General features: G+C 43.6%; 1 protein-coding gene across 1 annotated transcript; it reads right to left on the minus strand.

Annotated features, from left to right (window-relative positions):
* Window positions 1–3,619: 3,619 nt before the first annotated feature.
* VPS37B (VPS37B subunit of ESCRT-I) lies at window positions 3,620–20,679 on the minus strand. The gene is made up of 4 exons (XM_068163496.1): window positions 20,549–20,679; window positions 11,385–11,556; window positions 9,106–9,188; window positions 3,620–7,989 (listed from the first exon to the last, which is right to left on the minus strand). Exons 1-4 carry the CDS (start codon window positions 20,651–20,653, stop codon window positions 7,489–7,491), a joined length of 861 nt encoding a protein of 286 aa, XP_068019597.1. The 5' UTR covers window positions 20,654–20,679; the 3' UTR covers window positions 3,620–7,488.
* Between the last annotated feature and the right edge of the window lie 1,754 nt (window positions 20,680–22,433).

Consider the following 22,433-nt stretch of genomic DNA (forward strand, 5'->3'; position numbering starts at 1 on the left):
CTACATAAATCACAATCATTTCATAGAAGCCATAGAACACACAACTTCTTGTTCCCATGCTTAACAATAGGCTATAAAGCAGTTAACCAGAATTAGCAGCTGCTCTATCTCCAGAAAACACATTTTAAGGCATTTATTGGTTTAGTTTTGTGGCAGTCGCATGACAACTTCAGAGTTCCAAGGTTACTCATCACTAGGCAGACTTCACAGTTTTGTGAGCAACTACTACAGGCAGCAGAGCAAGCAACACTTCTCATGCCTGAATCACCTTCTGCACTTTGGTGGTCATATTGGTGTCACTGGGCAAGGCAGGTAGTTGGGCTGAGCCTTCAAGTTACATCAAGAGCTTTCTACTAAGCTACAGGGAACCTCTTACCTACAGCAACAGTGGAGGAGAGCTGGGAAAGGGTTACCAAGCTGTGTCCCTCAGGTGACTCTTGTTACATCAAGTGACAATGGCTGTTGAGATAAGGTGACTCTGGCCAGCTCCATACTCAGTTTCGTTTCTTTCAGAAAGCTTTTCTCTTGCTAGAAGGAAGTGTGCTCCACAGTAGCTCTATTTAAAGCTGGTGATAAAGATAAGAGTTGCTGGGAGGCTGACATCATTCCAACCACTCACACCATTACATTTCATAATGGAAATACTGATTAATCAAGCATGTTACCTTCTGAAAGCTCACTACTGTGAGTCTAGCCACAGCTATAACTCAAAAAAGAAGTCAAATGTGTCTTTCAGAATGATACTGTGGGTAAATATGACTTGTTTCCCACCACTGCTGCTTCACTGTGATTTCAATGGATACTCACAGAGGCTGCAGGTACAACAGCCCAGACCAGCACCTGCAGAGTCTCAAAAACCATCAGTACTACTAAAATTAAGCTCTGAAGGCCATTTAAAGTGTAGCCTATCTACTAATGTAATTTTTATACCAAAACTAAGTTTACTGCCCAGTCTACAGCTGCCTTAACTCTCATGCCTTTTGCTATTTGTAGCAGAATAAATCACAAATCAGCTCTGCAAACTGTGTATGCAAAGGTTTATTCTGAGATTCCATCAAGACATCCTGCTGTACAGGATCCAATTTGCTAATGACTTTGAAATATCATTAGTGCATCTGTGGAGAGAGAGAAAGACGTTGGACATGATGTGCTCCTGAGAACAAATTTTACTCAGCACCTGTAGCAAAAGCAATGGAAAATAACCAAGGGAAAGCTGTGAGGTATTACATTCTGCCCCTGCCTCTGAGGTTTGAATGATACCATTTACTTTTCATGAAGCAGCTTTCAAACAGCCTGCTATCAAAACCCTCCTCTCCCCACCCTTTGGCTCTCTCATCAGCCAAGGCAGGAACCACAAATTAGTTTGAACAGGCATGCACAAAGCAGCTGAAGTGCAGGAACAGCACTGCTACAGAGAGCAAAGCTTACAAAACACGGGGGTCTCAGATCAGCTGGGGGAAAAAAAGCCCATTAAATCAAGTAGATGAATAGAGAACACTGCTGGTACATGCTCTAGGAAGTCAGACAAAAAAATTATTCTGTAAAAGTAGGTCTTGAAGAGCCCTTAAAGCTGGGAGTAGCAGCCACCCACTTGCAAGGCAGGTTCTTTCCCTTCAGAGCCTGGCCTGTCTGCAGCAGTGACTAAGGCACACGGTATGTACATTGGGGCCGCACTATTTTTAGTGACAGCATTTCCTGAACGGCCCCATCAGAAAAGTAAGTTGAGAAACACAGAAATACTGGTTAATACAATCATCTTAGAAAGACCTCATAGGTGTGTGTGCAAGGTTAGCTCAAAAATACCAAGGTGGTCTGTAGTCCCCTTACTAGCCATCTGGCATGAAGCAATCATGAGACAATCACACACCTCAGCCCAAAGGTCAATGTTACATTTCCACATTTCTCCACAATCAGCCTTTTTTCCTCAACCAGAAGCTCTCATGCCAGTGCTGGGAAATTACACTTTGTCACCTCCCATCCTCTATGATGGCTTCTTTCAAGACTAATGACATTAATCTCTCAGAAATTAGCCCACCTTGAGTAGTGATTGCTAAACTAATGTGCAACTCTTAGGACAGATAGCAAGGTCTGGCATTACTTTATGCAGTGAAAGGAAATTTTTACCTTTGAAGGAAAAAGAATTCCAGCTCATCAAGAGCACAGAAAAAAATAAGCACCCTGAACAGGTTGGAGGTAGGTAGCACTAAAAGAGTCTTTGGCTTACAGCAGGATCCAAGGTTCAAGTTATGCACTGCCAAGTCTTCCAGCGTCAGCAGCCTGTGACTTGTTTTGTGGGTGAGAAAAACGGGAGATTTACCTTCAGGTGAAGTTATGCTCAGGAAAGGCTACCCAGAGACAGCCTGCTTTAGGAACAAGATGCCAGCTGGTGCAACAGTTTCAACAAGGCTTCCCTGAAGCTTCAGTTTAGACAAAAAAAAAAATCAATCTAATTTCTAGTGACAAAGTCTCAGAGAGGTGACCAGACATACCTGTAAAGGCCTCAAAGCAGGGTTAATATACAACCAGAAGAGGACTCAAATTACAGCATCAAGGACTACTGAAGCATCTGCATAGGCTTCCAAAGGGACATGTCAAGACCATGTACAGTTCTGCCAGCACGTCACTGGCACACTGCTCACTCTCTTCCTTCTCTTGTTTTGTTAGCCATTACACAACCAACATGGGAGTCCCCAGTCTGGCAAGGTCTGTACTAGGTTACCTCTCCTTTGCACAGGGAATGATCTTCTGGTGCATGTAAGCCACAAGAAAGGGCCATCCAAACCTATTCCAAAATAGGCACTTATTAAGTCTTGCAAGCACCTTCTTCAGGCTGCAAAACAGGGGTGATGCTGCCAGTTCTTAGAGGAGCCAAGTGAAAGAAGTGCAGCTTTTATGTAACACCATCCCCTGCCCTCACCCACCTGCACTGAGTCAGCACAGCAAGTTTTCCTCATCTGTAGTTCCCTATTTCTGCATGAGAGGTTACCAAGTCTCTGTAGCCATCACAAATGGAATGGATCAAGAAACAATTAAAAAAGGGATTTTCTTCCAGAGATGATCAGTAATTCTGCAGCAGGGCTGCTACTTCACACTGCTAGTTCACTCTTTATTAATAGAGACAGATTATCACAGAAAATTACATCAGGTCTTTTCTGTCCTCTGACTCATATTCCTAAATAACTCTGACTCATTTCTCCTGACTTGGCTGAAATCTAAGTTTCTCCTCTTAACAAACAAGTGGCTTTCCCTCTTCCTTCGACTTTTCCAGGTGGAGATTATGAACACTTCCACTATTTCTGCTAATTGTAGGACAGTCAAACAGAAGCCAATGGACTCCACCTGGCAGGCCAGGCCACCTTGCTCCTTGCCACGATTACAACATGCAGAATCTACTCCAAGCATACTTAGCCTGCATCAGCTACATACAAAATGGACTCACTGTATCCAGGCACTAAAAACATGGCCAACAGATTTACTGTGAATAATTCAAGTTAATCTTGCAATGATGTTCTGCATTCACCTACAAGTGTTTGGATGTTGCTACACAAAAAAACCACCCTTAGTATTGAAAAACATGGTAATGCCACCACTATTCAATGAAGCCACGAAATGACACCAAGAGAGATATGCTATTTTATTTAAAATCAGACCACAGTAGATTACAGAAAGACTTATGCAAACAAATCCACTGTACATTTCACAACTTGCTAGGCATAGAAAACTGCCCCTTGATTAGACTGTCCAGGATGACACAGAGGAACTGTTTAGGTGCAGGATGACTCTACCTCCTCTGAACTCAATGTTTGCCCTTGTTTTATTCAGGCTAAAAGAACCATTGATTTGAGCTCTGTATCTAAGTCACTATTCCAGTTTGAGAGGGCAGAGGAGTCCCAAAAGAGGTTGAAACTGAGGTTGTGGAAGTTGGGGCACTAAATGTAACCATTACCCATGACTAGACTGTGCCCAGGGCTCTGCCTCCTGGCATCACATGAAAGCTTATATTCTACAGTCCCTCCAGGGTCACCAGTACAATGGTGACCTGTGCAGACCAGCTGTGCTAGAACAACTTGACTCTGCTTCCTCTAGGAGACAGCACTGAAGTGCTGTGAAACTCATCCTTGAGTTGGAGCCATTTGGTGCTGATCCCCAGTCCAACACCCTAACCACATACAACTGAGTTAGTCATAACTTACAAAACTGCATACAAAAGACTGGCAGAACCACTGCCCATCCAAAGAGAGTATTTTCAATGCTACCAACACTCTAAAGCCGTGTTACACATCAGATTTAACGGATTTTTTCTCCACTCCAATTGCTTTGGGGAAGTATATGCTATTTGCAGCAGACATTAAAAATCCTCAGGACAACATTATAATATATATATATATAGTTTTTTTGGCAAGCATACTGAGCCACCCCATCTCAACTCTCAGCTTGCCTATGGCATTTTAATCTCACTATCTTATAAACAGTGCAAATTAGTACAAGTCTAAACATCCTAGCCATAGCAGAATTTATTTCCTATAACAGAACTGGAGAAGCTGTTGAAGGGCAACAGTTCAAAAAGCACCTACACATCTCTTGCCCAACTGGTTCAGGTTAGTGTTTTGAAATTTTTGTTTCTGAAAGGACTTGAAACAGCTCTCCACAGGCATCTTTGCCTTTCAACATCACCAGCAGTCAAGTATATTTACAGTTTGTGCGCACACACACACACAGTTAATGGCAAAATGTTTTCCATGAGCAGCTGGATTTCAGTTAGGAGACAGCTCTAACTGAAACATCACATTAGTTACATCATCTACGTTCAAACTTCTCCATCAGTGAAGGCAACTGTAAGCTTACAAATAGCAGATACAGCTTTTGTTTTCTCTGAAGTACAAGGGTCTTTCTTTTTGTTTTTGTAGAAGAAAGTGCTCTTGGAGAGCCCTTAGAGTTGAGCAATGGCCATTCAAATGATAAAAAACGCTAATATCCTAGTATTACAATCACAAGTAGTGATCCTAAGGCACATCAGCCACATGCATATGCAATAATGCATTGTTTTGCTTTGAGACAGGAAAAAAAGTTGCATTAGCTTCGTCTTGTATTTAGGTTGCACAAGAGTTTGTTTCTAGACAAAGTATCCCTGAAAGGTCATGTTATCACAAAAGTTACCAAAAGACAGAAAATTTAACAAGTAGTAAAAAATATCCTTTTGGAACTACTAATACCAATAAAGTTAGATACATAAAACACAGTGCAAATTCACGATACACTTATCTCTCACCTCCATCATTTCTGAGGATTCTCAACCCTCCTTAAAAAGAAGAAAAAAAAAAAAAGGTTGGCACTTGATAAGTGTAAAATATACCTGGCTGTTTTTATCAAATATTAGCAAAAACTAATTTGAGAGTGATTTAGAGGTTTTTGTGTAGCAGGCTCGAAGTACGAATCTCTACTCGGCCACCACCCTGGTAGCCCCTGTACACTTTAATTCCTTCTAGGGCACAAATCGTTTCTACAGCAGACTCATGGTTAGCATTCAGATACAACAGCTGCCATCCAAATACCAGCACTAATAGCACAGCAAAATTACTTTGAAACGAGTCATAATTATCCATGCTTATATGCAGCTTCAGTGAGAAAAGAATACCAAGAAAAGCTATTACACTAAAGAAAACCAAAAGAACACATCCTGTACCATCACTAGATTACAGAAAAAACACACTTTGCAAACAAATCCAATGCACATTGCTTCACAAAATCCTCCCCTCTATAGAAACTTTCCAGGCTTACACTGGAGAATTGGTTCAGATGCCAATAACACTGACAAACCTGCCCTTTGTCTTCAGCAGGTGAACCAAGCCAAAGAGATACATTTTCAGAACAGAGAGCTTCCTGTTATGAGCTTAAATTCAGATTAGTATTTGCTAGCAACCACCACACTCCAGAGGAAGTGATTAAGGGACAGTCAAGGGCCCTACATAAAGGAACACAAAAAGATACTCTGTTTTGACTGATGCTGTTTGTAGTAGAGATTCCAAACAATGCAGTGCATTCCAGGACAATGGTATGAAAATGTTCTGAAATAACACAGGGGCTGTGCCAGGTTCTGGATTACTGTGAATTTCTTAAATTATATTGAATTAGTTGAAAGTTGTTTCTGGATGTGAGAAACTGATAACGGATTTATGGACACATTCTGCTCAAGTAACAAGTGTCAAGACTTTCCTCCCCCACTGCTGGATTAAAATACCAGCATGTGTCTGCACCTTAGGCTTCAAGAGCCACATAGAGAGTGAAATCAGAGCTCCCCTAAAAAGCCTCCCCCCTTCCAGGGGCAAGTAAAGAATGGATTATGTAAGATCCAAATTACCACCATGCACCATCACCTAAAAACCTTTACTGCTTTGCCTGCTTACAGAGAAACTGTAACTGCAAATTCCACATAGACAGGCAAGCCAAAAGCTGCAGAACTGAAGGACATGGGAAGTTAAATATAGTCCTGCCAAGTGAGAGACAAGAGCTTGAGAGATAAAATGTAACTGTGTAATTTCAAGTGGGCAACTGCACGATGTGAAAAGCCAGTATTTGATTAAGAAAATACCCTGCCTAGATTCCTGGAATGACATGATGTCAAAAGGTAAGCACCTGTGTGAAAAAATCATTTCTGTATCCAAGGTGTGGGAAAGGAAAAAACAAACCCAAAACCACTTAAGAAAGAGTCTTAACAGGTAAGGGAATAAAAATGCCCGGTAAGGTTTCTATAAAACTCTAAACTGGCTCCACAAACAGTTTAGTTTCATTTCAAGAGACCAGGACTTTCAGGTTATCAAGCTCTTCAGGAGTGGGAGGACTGTGTACTTTTATCAAGAAAAGTCTAAGGTAACAACTGAAATGTAGAAATGAAACTCTTGTTGAGTTTTACTGTCTAAAAACAACACTACATTTTCTGACAAGAGTTTCAGCTCAGCGAGCTCTGAAAATGTCATGCACCTGGCCACGAATGTCCTTGTCTGGCCACACTGCAAGGGATGCCAGCGGGGTCCACTGAAACTCTCTGCCCAGTATTCAGATGTGGGTGTTACCATCCAAACACTGGCACTGATAGACAATACTTTAGAGAGACAAATATCTCCCCGTTTGCCACACATACATCCAGCTGCGATGGGAATACATCGGAAGCGAGAGGATGCTGATTTACCATCACTACAAGAATTCAGAGTGTGATTGGATTTGTAACATCGGGAAATCCACTTGGACGTTGTTTCAGGATCTGATGGATTCACAACATTTAGACCCTATCACCTTCCTAGAAAAACCTTGGTGTCACTGAAAACAAAAATCATCACATTTAGCAAACGCAATTGCAGACCTCTGTGCCACAGCTCGGATTTTGTAATCCATTGTGCAAAAAACAGAGGCTTTCGTTGCCTACTTTGAGTCTCTGAAGGGAGGAAAAAGGAAATATAAGCACCAATACAGAAGTTAGGCGCATCAAAATATTCACTGGAGGATAAAGCCAGGATGTGGTGGAAGGCGAGGTGGTCTTTGGGGAAGAGCTGGAGGATACTGTGGTACAAACTGAGATGGGTATCCTGGCTGTGGCATTTGACTCGCAGGCTGAACTCCTGGTCGAGGTGGGAGAGGAGGATACGGAGCACCTGGATAAGAGAGAGCTGGTCCCGAACTCATGCCTGCAGTAAAGGGAGTAGGAAAGCGTCCTGCTGGGACTGAGGAAGGTGGAGGGGGCGGTATTCGTCGGGGCACCACTGAAGGAGGGGTGTTTGCATCCGAAGGGTAGGGATCTTGAGTTGCTGGTGTTGCCTCGGGCGCTCTGGGCTGAGCCTGCGGCTGGGCCTGTGGAAGTCTCTGTCCCTTCAGCACCATTTCCTGCAGCTTCTCGATTTTCACACGGCGCAGGTGAGCCAGCTTGCGCTTGCTCTGGTACTCATCGATGAAGGAATCCAGTGGTATTTCACCATCGAGAAATTTTTCTGCCATATTCTGCCAAATATGGAACAGTCTCTTAGAAAAACAGCATACTGCAAGAGAATCTAAATGGCTTAGAGCCTAAAAATAGCACCATTTTGCCTGTGATTTTCCAGCTTGCATATGGAGGACCACAGGCACGCTAAGAATTCTGAGCAGAATTTTGAGTTGGTTATTACTCAGAAGTTAAATATCATTTCTGCTTAAATTTGTACTGAAGCAACAGCAGTAAGAACATCTGAATTTAGATCTGATCATCAGAGATGAGAATGAATCAAGCTCATCAGCTTTCCAGATCGCCAGCTAAGCTGAATTACAGCTCAGTGCTGCTTGCAAGGCCAACAGAAACACTGAGAACTCTGGAAGACTTAGCACAGACAAGCAGATTATTGCTAAGGCAGGTTTAAAACTCATGCTTACTTGTGGCTTTGGGTAAATGATGTTTAATAATTATGAGGTGACCATACCATCACAAAATTCAACTTGTCCTGGGAATGTATTTTTGTGGTCAAAGCTAATTAATACTTTTTTTCCTCCCCCTGATATAGCTACAGAAAATTTCCTACTGGCAAATCAGCAAACAAACCCAAACAACTCCACTATTCTGAAAACAGAGCATCCCTCAAGCACTTGTATCCCAGTGAGTGGTGACCACTGGCACCTAGAAAGATATGTGGATGTCATGAAGGAATATTTCACCAGAAATACTGGAGAGAAAAAACAGTGCAGGCATGGTTTTCATTAGGCTGCTAATTGACATCTCTATTGGATTGATACATATTCCAAGCAAACATCATTAAAAAGGAATATTCCACATTCACAGGCTGTGAGTTTGAAGGCAATGCCAAGGAACCAAGAGGTTTTGGCTTTCTTTTCAGAAAAGGAATGTTTTCTCTCTTAAATTAACATCTTAAAGATGTTTAACATCTTAAAGATGTTAAGAGTAAAATATTACCCAGATACAAAAATTCTCACTGAAACCAAATGTCTGCTCACTGAAATTCCAAGCAAAGACCAGACTATATGCTTAAATATATTCTTTTAGTCTATCACACATTCAGTACTGCGCTGCAGCTATGTACACTGGAAGTCTTTGCTAATGGGTTTAAGTGGCAGAGGTGCAGTCATTACCTCTGTATCTTCCTCAATCTTAGCCCCTTCTGTCTGAAGCAGCGCTAGCAGCGTCTCCAGTGAAGCATTACTGGATTGTCTGTCTGTAATGGCACAAAAAGAACAGTAAATGACAGCTGGCTCCAAGTCACTTCTAACTGAAGCTATCAGCTTGCCTCAGCAACCACCAGAATGTCTAAGACACATACACAATAGCATACTCCACTGTGTTCTGGACAGGATGATGTACAGGAAGAAAACATCACAGTATCACAGTATAACTTAGGTTGGAAAGGACCTCGAGGATCATTGAGTCCAACCTATCAACACAGACCCCATGACTAGACCATGGCACCAAGTGCCACGTCCACTCCCCTCTTGAACGCCTCCAGGGATGGTGACTCCACCACCTCCCTGGGCAGCACATTCCAATGCCGAATGACTCGCTCAGTGAAGAACTTCCTCCTCACCTCGAGTCTAAACCTCCCCTGGCGCAGCTTGAGACTGTGTCCCCTTGTTCTGGTGCTGGTTGCCTGGGAGAAGAGACCAACCCCTTCCTGGCTACAACCACCTTTCAGGTAGTTGTAGAGGGCAATGAGGTCACCCCTGAGCCTCCCCTTCTCCAGGCTAAACAATCCCAGCTCCCTCAGCCTCTCCTCATAGGGCTTGTGCTCAAGGCCTCTCGCCAGCCTTGTTGCCCTTCTCTGGACACCTTCAAGTGTTTCGATGTCCTTCTTAAACTGAGGGGCCCAGAACTGGACACAGTACTCAAGGTGTGGCCTAACCAATGCAGAGGACAGGGGCACAATGACCTCCCTGCTCCTGCTGGCCACACTATTCCTAATGCAGGCCAGGATGCCATTGGCCCTCTTGGCCACCTGGGCACACTGTTGGCTCATATTCAGGTGGCTGTCGATCAGCACCCCCAGGTCCCTCTCTGTTTGGGAGCTCTCCAGCCACTCTGACCCCAGCCTGTAGCTCTGCATGGGGTTGTTGTGGCCAAAGTGCAGCACCTGGCACTTGGACTTGTTGAATGCCATCCCACTGGACTCTGCCCATCTGTCCAGTCGGTCGAGGTCCCTCTGCAGAGCCTTTCTATCCTCTGACTAACATCTGCTCCTAACTTGGTGCCATCTGCAAACTTGCTGATGACTGACTCAATCCCCTCATCCAGATCATCAATGAAGATGTTAAAGAGGACAGGGCCCAGCACTGATCCCTGGGGGACACCACTGGTGACTGGCCTCCAGCTGGATGTGGCACTGTTCACCACCACTGTCTGGGCTCGGCCCTCCAGCCAGTTCCTAACCCAGCACAGAGTGTAGTGGTCCAAGCCACAAGCTGACAGCTTAGACAGCAGTATGCTGTGGGGGACAGTGTCAAAGGCCTTGCTGAAGTCCAGGTAGACCACATCCACAGGCCTCCCCACATCCACCAGGCGGGTCACCTGATCATAGAAGGAGATCAGGTTGGAGAGGCAGGACCTGCCCTTCCTGAATCCATGTTGGCTGGACCTGAGCCCTTGGCCATCCTTCAGGTGCGCAGTTATTGCCACCAGGATAATCTGCTCCATCACTTTCCCTGGCACTGAGGTCAGGTTGACTGGCTTGTAGTTTCCAGGTTCCTCCATCTGACCTTTCTTATGGATGGGGACCACATTGGCCAGTTTCCAGTCATCTGGGACCTCACCGGTGAGCCAGGACTGGAGGAAAATGATGGAGAGCGGCTTGGCCAGCTCATCTGACAGCTCTCTCAGCACCCTAGGATGGATCCCATCCGGTCCCATGGACTTGTGAGTGTCCAAGTACTTTAGGAATATTGTCAGAGTGCTAAAAGCTGAAATTTAATGGCAATTATATACTTTCAATATTGAAATCAAAGCACTTCAGCAAGTGCAGTATCAGACATGCAAATACTTCATCATTAAGCATGAAGAAAGTTAAATGCAATATTCCATTTGATTTATCATTAATCCCTGAAAATTCCAATTATGCTTTGCCTTTTAGCAAGGTAAACAGATTTGATCCTTTAGATAAGAGCAGGTCTGCAATAGGTAGGTAAGCATGCAGTAATAGAAAGACTCCTCTGGTTTTGCCACCAGGTGCAACAGATACTTAATAAATCGTCAGAAGCATGAGCTCTTTCAGAACCACGCAAAAATGACACTTCAGTTTGCACCCTACTTCACACAGCTAAAAATGAGATACCAAACCCCAAAATAAAAGTCAAAAAACCCCCAGGCAACAGATTCACATTCACTTAGAAAACATCAGATCATAACCAGCAACTGAAAACGTTACCTAGCTTTGTCTTCTTTATCTGGTATGCTTCAAAAAGGACTTGCAGCTCTTGGTATTTTTCAGTCAAACTGGATTTCAAAGATTCCAACTTGGGCTGGTACAAAAGGTTGCCTTCTGCCAGGCTGCGGTTGCTGGCCAGAGTCATGTCCTTGCTGTGCTGAACATTTTGGGCCTGGAAATAAACAAACCCAAAACAAACACACAAGCAAAAGCGTGTGAAAGGACAGTGAAAATATTAAGCAAGACTAATGGTTATTTAGACAGCATGAGAGTTTCAAAACTTCTAAATAAACCACAAAAGTAAGCTCTAAACATCAGTCTTATGGTACTGGATCTTCAACTCTTACCAATACTTGGGGAACTTTTAGGAACAGTGGGAATGTCTAATGCTGTGCTGGGCAGTCAGCTTCAGCTGTTGCGCTCCTCTCCTATGATCTCTTTTTTCTGCTGTGCAAAATCATTTCTCACAACCATTTTGCTCTGCTCTACTAGAATACTATTTTACTACTGCATCTAGTCTAGAAGGAATAAGGAGGTCTGTGCTGCAAACAGCATGTTGAAATCATCTACAATGACAATGGACTGTGAGGCTTAAGGGGCGAAGACCTTCAGAGGAACTGTCCTGAGAATAAGGATCTCTTCTTTCAGCCATGAGCACCTGTAAATTAATCACTTTCTTAACATGAATGAATACCCATCTGAAGTCACTTTTCTGCACATTTTTTTCCACATGCAGCAGAGAGCTCATTAAACAGGCATCTTCTGCAAGATGGGAATAATAGTTACTCAAAGCATTTGTGGTGTGGGGAAGGACTCAAATTAGCCCTCTTTGGGCAGGAGCAGAGCAGTCCATGAATGCTCCAGCAGGCAGAATGGCTATTGCCCATTCCAAACAGGAACTGGGTTCTGGCTCTGCTGAACTGGTTTCAGTGGCACAGTAGCAGTTCCTGAGTAGAAACCAGGCTCTGGGTGCTTGCTTAGACATCCTTGCTAAGTGGCAGAGGAGTGCAGCTAGTCACTCTATTTTCTTCTCATCCTAATGACACACTCATGTGAGGTCCGACCTGTTGGCTGTCACAGCTCTGTCAGATCTTATTTTTGCTTCATGCTCTGCTGCCTGAAGGTGCTTTGTATGAATTTTAACTCATTATTTAACATAGATAACACCTCACACACCACCCTCACTACTTCCCCATGATGAATGCTGACAGATAAAGCAACAGTTGCTCTTAGGAAAGGAAAAAAAAAATCTCTGGATGCCAGCAGTGGGATGCAGTAAGACTGCAGAGGAATGTCATCCCTTATCTCGTTAGAATGCAAAAACCAAGGACTGCATCATTACTGTTCCTTCTCCAGAATATTCTTCTCCAACTATATTAATAAATTGATCCTGGATTAATGCCAAATGCTTGGTTTTCAGTTTAATCCTTCTGCTTAACATATCCTAGCCTGAAGACATTATTCCTACAGAACAAATGACAATTCTCACAAACCCATGATTCAGCAAGACCGTGAGTTTGCTCACAGACATGCATGCACACCACTTTATCAAGCCAGACTTCATGAGCTCTGGGAGAGCTGAGTGTTTGGGGAAGCCTGCCCTGGATGTCACATTAGATTCATTGAAATAGTCAGACATCAAAACTAAAATTCCAAACAACCAAGGGATCTGATTTCAGCTTTTCAGACTGAATCAACAAGCAGGATAGTTCTCCCATGGCACACCAGACTGATTCCAACAAGCTGCTTTCAAAACCAACAGAACATTTGGTACACTTTTTGTCATCTCTACACTGCTACGCCCCTTCCAGCCCACAGCATCCCTGTATAGCTAGAACAGATCTTCTTTATGGACAGCTGCACTGAATTCACTGCAAACACAAACAGTACAGTGCTTTGCCCCTTTCACACTCACAGGTGGATACAGGAGAGCCACACCTCAGAAACAGGAAAGAGAAAACCCAGATGAGCTATTTAAAAGCCCCAGAAAAGGGCAGGATCAGCATTCAGGTGTTCTGGGCAGTGTGAGCAAAAAACCGGATGCATCAGGTGAAAATATTTTCCAAGCAGTGTCTCTGAAAGCAATTATTTCCTTTTGAAATATTGATGTGCTACTTTAATCTGCTAAATTCAAAATTGGCTCAATGTCACTTACACATTTTTTCCCCCCCAGATACTGCTCTTCAAATACCAAAGTTTTACTCTTTCACCCTGCTCTTGCTGAGCCACTTCTTAAAAAATCCAGTCAAGGAAACTGCTGAGTCCTAAATTCTACAATCAAAATGAAATTCTGTTCCAAATTATAAAAGTTGGAGAGACTGTACTTGTGATACTGCTTTGTCTTCTCCTATCAAGCCTAAACAACCTTCTAGCTCTGTGCTTGTCTTCACCTTGAAGCTTTTCCAAGAATAAAATGAAAATCCTCTCTTCTCACTTTTGAATCCAATGCAAAATAACTCAACTGGTTGCTTCCCTTTGCTGCTTCTCCCCTGATCCAATGCTGTTTAAGATTGTTGCTTTTGGAAAGCCTAAGTCCCCCTATTTCACATTTTGTTCTAACAGTTATGAAGGGAACTAAAATACACATGATTTAACAGCTTAATTACTGGCATCCAGCTTCTTACCAAATCACCTCCTGTGACACAAGCTTTGTTAACTAGCTGTATTCTGAACTGCCAGCCAAAGATGACTGTGTGCAAAAAGATTCCTGTTTCCTGGTGCCTCTCCTCTTTCACCATTTTAATGAGGAAACTACTTCCTTCAAGTGAGTTCAGCTTGATCTGGTGAGTGTATTTTCAGTGCTTGTAAGGCTGACAATCTTATTGCAAAGCAGTTGTGCAGTCAGTCTGGGAAGACCAGTTTTATAAATGAACTTTGATCTGCAGGATGAAGAACACACATGTTTCCTCTAGACAGAAAAACACCAGTGGACCCAAACCTATAAACCCTCCAAGAGCATAAACCTCAGGAAAAGGAATCCTTTACTGAAATCACAGATAATAAAGAGGAGAAGGAAGAGCTCTGGGCAGACAGAATAAAAGAAAAGGCTTCCTTAAGCTTTTCTGGTGCTTTTAAACATTATTTTAAAAGAACTCTGCTGTCTCAAGTATCATGATACTTCTCAACAGGACTATGGAGGGGAAGAAGAAATAAATGCATCACTTTCTACAATAATTTTCTGACTATCTTTACTTCAAAATCATTTCAGATGAACAGATATCAGCATGACATGATGCAACTGACTTGTAAAAAGAAGATAAAAATCAGCATTATGACCTGCATCTAACACAGTGACATCCGTTCCTGTCCTTAGCATCTGACATACAGCAATTAAAGACCAGTCCAAACTTAAACCAAGTATTAAGACTTTCACTTAAAACTGAGAAAAGTTCAGGTATCTGTAATGACACTTTAAGTTACAGTGCTTAAAATTACACAAGACTTAATGACTCAACTTCTTCCACATTACAGCACTTCTAAGAAGGGCACTTTTTTCCCCTATAGAAGTTGAACAAATAACATGATTGACATTTAATGATTGATTCAAGTGTCACTATTGAAGTTTTCCTTGCCAGCGTTAGTCTGTGCCAAATTTCTCTTGAAAATGTCCACTTCAAGAGACGAGAAACTCAACCTGGATCTTATTCAAAACTGTAAGAAGAACCTGTTCCTCAAATAAAAGGTAAATTTAAGAAGGATGTTTAATGAAACTTAAGGAGGAGATGATGACGTTCAGGACATTTAAATGCTTCCTGAGAGAAGTTTGAAGTCTGTGGAATGAGTGAATTCTGTCTCACAGCAAGGAGAACAGACACAACCCCAAAGCAAGGCAACTTGAATACAGTCAGGATTTTACAAACCAGACTAATCTCTGGCACTGATGTTAAGGTCCATGTAACAAAACTTTTCTGCAACTGTTCCACCACATTTAGAAGTTAATTCAAGGAATCCAAGGAGCAAGCTCTGTGAAGTTAAGTCTAAAAAGCCCTATTGAAAAACTTTCAAAAACCACTGACAAAACAAAACAAGAAAGACACAGTTGCAAAATCACCCAAGGGTCAAAGACACAGTACAGCATGACCAGTGTATTAAGATTATCAAGGCAGCACAAAGCATGCTTTCAGCATCTTTTCACAGCTTTCCACAAGCCCCAAGGCAAGACAATAGCCAAGCAAGGAATAAATCCAATAGAAGTCATTTTGTTGTCAAGATGTGCTGTGCGATAAAAATGTGCGTTAGCAGGGAGCCACTACTGAGCGCATCAGGTGTTCACCTGCCTGCTGGAAGTGCAATGAAAAAGTTATTAAGAGAGGTAAGCAAACAGAATTGCTACCAAGGCTACTGAGGTCATGAGCACTTCAACAGGCAGGAAACATTAATCTGAAACCAGATGAGACATACCAGTCAGAATCATGAGACATGAGACAGGGCAATATTAAAGAGAACATATGCTTTCCTTTTTGATTTTTCTCTCTCTTTTTAATTGCTAAGCTCTTGCTCTGAATGGGACAACCAGGGTAATGATACTGAGCTGCTTATTAAAGGATTTTAATGGCAGAAGGATTGCTCATCATTCAGCAGACCACTCAAAACAAATCCTGTGCACTGCGAAAGAATGAAGCCGTGGCCACACAGAGGTTATTATATACAATAGAATAAAAGGTGTATCCAGCACTCCAAAACTCAAAATACTTAAAAAGTGAGCTTCTTTAACAGAAATAATTTGAATAATTTTACTCAATGAGTTGTTTAATAAACAATTCCAAGATCAGGCAGCAGCAACTGCTTTAGGAATTGAGATTCTACTAATTTCAACTACTGTGGCTTTGTTTCATCCCACTTTTAAGTAACAAAGAAAAATGCTGGGTAGAATAAACCAGAAACCAGTACTAGCTCAGCAATATCTTTACTGTTATGATTTACTCAAAAAATAATGGTTTGCAGGAAGTTATTTGTGCAAAATGTCTCTGAGAAGAATCAAGGAATCATAGAATTGCCTGGTTGGAAAAGAACTTAAGATCAAGTCCAACCATAACTTAACACTTCCCTGTATACAACTCTTAGACCATGTCCCTCAGCTCCTCATCCAAATGTCTTTTAAACACCTCCAGGCATGGTGACTTCACTGCTTCCTTGGGCAGCCTGTTCCAGTGCCTGATGACCCTTTCAGTGAAGAATTTTTCCCTAAAATCTAATCTAAACCTCCCTTGGTGCAATTTCAGGCTATTAAGTTGAGTCGCTTCTGTTCACCCATCCAAAAGCACGGTCCCAAAAGTTCCAGACCAGATGTCTCGTGAGGTGCAGTCTGAGGGGCTGAAATCCCAACTACCCACAAAGTCCATCAAGTGCTGCTATGATTATAAGCTTGCTTTGGCAAGCACCATGGCAAGTAGCCTCTCAGTACTTTCAAGAACACGTCTCTAAAGGAGCTATAAATAAAAAGTTTTCTGTGGCACCATTTTAATTGCTTTACACACAGCCACATTCGTTTTAGGTTTCTGGAGTCTTGCTCCAGCCTTTATCATTGCCACACTCTCTCTTTCGCTTACACATACTTGTAAATGAGGACTAAAATATGCAGTCACACTGCGGAAGTCTAACGACACACATTTGGAGTGTCAAATTATTACCCCTGAAACAGGACCTGACAGGTGCAGAGCAGGAGAAGAGAGACTTCTTTTACAGAAGATTTAAGAGTGCTTTTCATGAAGCACTGGTAAGTGATAACACACTCTCTAACAACATCTGTTCAGTAATAAATATTAATGTATATTCCAAAGCAATTAGATTTGCTAAATTTAGCTCTTCTGATTATGTAAGTGCTAGCTTTAAAAATGACAATGTAAAGGTTGGAAGGCAAGCTGCAATTCCTACACGTTTACTGTAGAAGAAGGACACCCAGAACTGCCATTTGCACCCAGGCACAGGCAGGTTACTCATTTTGGTGTTAAGCTGGACGAGACAAATCTGTGATTGTGACCAAGCCTAATTTCTAACTTCATGACTAAATTTCATGTCTGGCAAACAAGAACATAACCACTTGCACAATGTGGTTTTAGGATAGGAGTGGGAATCCAAGAAATCTGGGCATGCATTCACATGGTTTTAATCTGAACTTTCTGCACTGCCTGATCTTTTCAAATGGCTTTTGAGAAAAGAACTACACTGTGCTTGCCAGTGTACGCTGAAATCCTGAAATGAGAGGAAGGTAATACATTTCTGACTTCTTCATTTCATATAATTAAGGGTTTGAACAAATAATTTTTGGCAGTGGAAAGTCAGTGGTCAGGAACACAATGTCGCACTGTTACTGAAGGGATGTTCTGATAGATAAAAAGAAACTCCTTTTCACGGAGAAATTCATCAAGCTACCAGTGTCAGGTCACAAATTCTCTCATCTGTGCCATTTAGAATGATCATGGTGAGACTGACTTTCATAAACAATGCACTTCTATTTCATGAAGATGAGTATTGTAGATATACTTCAGAGATTAACCTCAAAGGATTATGATAAAAAGAAAAAAAGACAGCCTTCTTCGATTTTAAAAGACTAGGAGTACCAGACAATTGGCTTCCTTCCTCTTTCTGTCAGACAAGATGTTCGTTGTTCAAGCACTGAAAGCCCAGAGGTTTCAAAAACAACCTTACAGACAGAAAAACCAGCAGCTGAGATCTCTGATCCTACATTTACACACACCTGGGGACACAGTGTGAAGGTCACCGTGTGTGCATATTCCTCCAGTGAAATATGAATGTGCATGTGAGCGCACACAGATATAGATATACACAGACACACAATGACATATACAAACCCAGCTCAAATGCTGCACAGAAATACATTCCCTTCAGGGCTGGAAGGTGCCTATTTTTAGCTGTCACCAAGAAAGCCAAGTGATTTTCCAAATCCTCCTCTTTGTGAATAACACATTGGGTTCTGAGCTAGGTTTCCCTTGCAATAAGGAGAACAAAGGTTTTTTCAATTACAGAATAATCAGCTTTAGCCAACTTTGCCACTGAAAATACAAGTGACCTCAGAGAAATGACTCAAGAATCATGACTTAATCAGCAGAGCACAATGAAATTGCGAATCTAAAGACTTTGGGATAAGCCTACAACCTAGATACATATGAACTGACAACTGAATACCTACACAACCAGCAGTGAAATCACCATGGTTCCCTCTTTATGTTCAGGATTTCCCCCTCTCCTTCCTGCCACATACTTCACAGTGAAAACTCAGGACCCAGTAGCAAAAAAATCAATCAGAAAACATTTCAGTGGAGGCAAAACCAGAGCGAGGAACAAGTACTGAAGTACAGCAAATTCCTTCCAAGGTGAGTAAGTGCACTTCTTGTTAAATAGATTCTAGTAAAAGCCTCCACAGGGAATAAAAGAGGATTATACCCGACAGCAGCACAGCCAATATTTCCACAGAGCCTGAGTACCTTCAAACATAGCCACACTTTCCAAACACCACAAAATATTCCCTGAGGCCTGGAGAACCCTACTCTACAATTTGAAAGCCTTCTGTTGCCAACAAAAGAGGAAAAGTGGAGGGTCAGATTGAGAACATGGCCTAGTTTTGCAGTGAGAGAAGATCTTTCCTACTAAAGTCATGAGGTTTTCTGTCACTTCTGACCTACAGTCTTATGCATGTATCGACAAATAAGCAATAAAAAAGGAGCCCACTGAGCCACACCTTCCACTCAGGTCCCTTGTCAGGGGTCAGGCTGAAAACAGCCATACTGCACCCACTTAGATCTTTACAAAGTTAATCCTGTTACAAGCTGTTGACTTTCCTTAAATATTTAGGGTTTTATGCAGAAGGCTACTCCTGCCCTCCAGCAAACCACCGTGCCTCTGAGATCTCTGCATCTTTTACTTAACCCAGCAATATCCATTTCTTCAGCAGCTTAAGCTCTCAAAATATAAGCCCATACGAAAGGCTACTAAGCCTGCCCCCCTCTGCAAATCTATTTACACCACCTTCAAAATACAAATTACTGCAACCAGCAAATTCCCAGGGACACATTTTGATCAACCTCCAGGGGGCTTCTTCACCTGTAACAATTGAACAATTTGGTTTGAGGTGATTCAGAACAATTTCCTTTACAGTACCAAAAGGGCAGGAATCTTAGTTTAAGGGTATACAATTGTAACTGATTTTGCTTCATAAATGAAGCTTTTTTTCTCAAGAATATAGTGTAAACTTTATTTTCCTGGGTTTTTTTTCCCTCTCTTATTAAAATAACCCCCCCAAACCAACAAACACAGAGAAGTACAACACATTTTTTTCTTTGAAAGTTTTCAATATATATGGTTTCACCTTATTAGTTGTTTGCTGACTTGACTACACAGAGTCTTTCAGGCACACCTGCAGTCAAATAAACCCGGAACAGTCTCCTATCAAAACTGTAACACACAGTGTCCACTCCCATATAGAAAACCCAGTAAAAGGCAACCACTGCAGAAGGAAGAAAACAAGCTCCTATTTTGTTTCAATAAGCAAGAGATCCAGAAGCACGTCTCGGAGTCTGATACACTGACAAAGACATTTCAAACAGGCAAAACATCACCAGAAAGCCTGACAGCCTTCCCTGCGCCCAGCATACCAACAGGGTCACACAGGAATCTCTTTCATATTATTTTGAATTAAAGTTAGGCCGAGATCGAGACCACAACTAGGACCGACTTCACCCTGACAAAATCCTTCATCGAGGCCAAGGCACAGAACAAGGGTTGTACTAATGGAAAAACTGATCCCACCTCCGTTCCGTCAGTGTCTCCTAATTTAGTACAAACCGAGCATTTTCAGCGCGGGGAGCCCTCAGCCCCCCTCCTCTGGCACCCAGCGTTCGGCAGAAGTGCCCGGGTACAGACCTCCCTCCCGTTACCGACGGCCAGCAAACAAAAGGCCGGGAGGAAGAGGGGGAGGGAGAGGGGCAGGCAGCGCTTCCCACAGCACAGGGGCTCCTTATTCACCGGCCACTCCATGGCGGAGCCGTGACCGCCGAGCAGGGCAAGGAGGAGGGAGTCACCTGCGCCGGGGGTCGGGGGGAAGCGGCGGGACAGCAAGTCCCGAGGCCCGGCGGGCCGAAGGGGTTGGGGGGAGCGCAGCCGCCCGAGGCGAAGCCGCGGCCCGGGGCTACGGGGATGCCCCTCACCTCTTCCATCTCGCGGGCCATGTCCTGTAGCCGCTCCTCATCTTCCAACAGCGCGCTGAGCTCGTGCAGACTCAGCGCCTCCAGGCGCCGCACGTCCAGCGCCATCCCGGCGCGGCCCCGCTCGACTCCCCCCGGCCCCGCACCCGCTCCCCAATCCCGCCGCCGCCAACCGGAAGTGCCTCCCCGGTGTCGGCCCGACGCGGGGTGGGCACCGCCCCTCGGCGCCCCCTGCTGGGAGGGCGGGGCGGCGGCTGGCGGGGCGGGGCGTACCAAGGGGGACTGGGGAGCGGGGACGTGGTGGCGGACGGTACCAAAGGGGCTTAAGGACGGAGGGTGGAGCTTGGAGTCGGAGGAAAGAAGGGTGCCCATGGGAGCGATGGGCAGCTCCTGGCGGAGGAGGCCGGGGAGGCCTTGGGGGGATTCGGGGGTGGCTGGGATGAGCTGGGCTGGGGAAAGAGGGGGAAGCTGGGGGAGCTATAGGAAGCGCCGTGTGAGGGGTTTTGTGTTGGAGGAAGCTCCATGGGGTCACAGCACTCCAGGCCTCCTGCCCATGAGCCTGGCTGGAGTCAGCAGGACAGGAGAAGGGTTCCAGGGAGGTGAAGGGCCCAGGGAAGGTGCCCTCTGAGAGAAGTCATGTGGCATTTCCTCAAGACACGAGGCCTAAATGTTCGCCGGCAGAGCCACTCACAGAGCACGCATTGTCTGCTTCGCTCATGTGATGCTGCCTGGTGCTCGGGGTCCTCGGTGTCCCGAGGCATGGGGGCTGCTGGAGTAGCTGAGAGGTCAAATGGTTCACCGGGAAGGCAGGGGCTCCCTGGTTTAATGTCACAGGGCGTGGACTCTGTCCTATGGCCTGCAGGACGTGGAGGGCTGATCTCTCAGCTTTCACATGTCACATGTTACTTTGCGAGGCGATGCAGCAGGCGTAGTGGTGTTGGGTTGATGGCTGGACTCGATCTTAATGCCAACCTTTATGATTCTACAGCAATACCGGGTAGAACTGCTGCTCCTGCTTGAGAAAACCATAGGCACTTGTTCTCCTTTGTACATTAGGAAGGAAAGCCGTAAAATTCTTTACCTCATGCTTCCTTACCAGGTTGGGACTTGGCTACAGTAAATCTCAACAGACTGACTGCATTATTGTTCTCAAGCCTAGGCTGAATACCTATTTAGGTTAAAAATAGCAAAGAATCACATCTTGCCAGGGTTTGGTGCCAGGGCTTTTTGTCCATCTTTAGCACTTCATTCTTGAAGAGTGAAGGTGAAGAAATGATCTGTCAAGATGTATTTTCTGATGAATTTAAGTACTTTTGAAATGTAATGTAGCAGAAGCTCTGCATCAATTACAACAGCATAGCTACATTTTGTACTTATGATTTGTACCTATTAAGTCACCAATCCTTTAGTAGGTACTCTGTGGTAACACTTTGGAGCAGCAGTTCTCCATTTACTAGTGATGTTAGCATCATTGATAAAGACAATTATGTCTGGAAATAATTAATTGTGGTAACAGAGCCTAAGTTGCATGCATTGCTAGGCATGCATCACTTTCCTGCCTGCTTTTCTTGCTAATGCATGGGTGTGTTGGTTTCTCTGTGTGCAACACCAGAGAGAACCAGAATGACCATGTGGAACAGGGTAGGGAATTGCCACTTAGTCATTGTCCTTTGTATTTGATACTTTTTTATCTAACTGGAAAAAAAAAAATCAATATAGTGAACTGACTCAAGCTCTGCTATTACACCACTAAAATGTAATGGTGTAGCAGTCACATGCAGGAAGGACACTATTTCCCAGCACAGCTGAGTGAAGGCATGATAGCTGTACATTTATTCTTTGGTCTTATGACTAAACTCATCTCTCCACATCTCTCTCACCCCCCCAC

The sequence above is a fragment of the Melanerpes formicivorus genome, unplaced genomic scaffold (assembly GCF_026170545.1).
Source record: "Melanerpes formicivorus ecotype bairdi unplaced genomic scaffold, bMelFor1.0.p_v2 SCAF_72, whole genome shotgun sequence".
Taxonomy (NCBI): Eukaryota; Metazoa; Chordata; class Aves; order Piciformes; family Picidae; genus Melanerpes; species Melanerpes formicivorus.

Coding starts and splice junctions, on each gene's coding strand:
- VPS37B (XM_068163496.1), bottom strand. CDS start 20,653: ATGGCGCTGGACGTGCGGCGCCTGGAGGCGCTGAGTCTGCACGAGCTC. Junction 11,557..20,548: donor TGGCCCGCGAGATGGAAGAG/GTGAGGGGCATC, acceptor GTTTATTTCCAG/GCCCAAAATGTTCAGCACAG. Junction 9,189..11,384: donor GATAAAGAAGACAAAGCTAG/GTAACGTTTTCA, acceptor GTGCCATTACAG/ACAGACAATCCAGTAATGCT.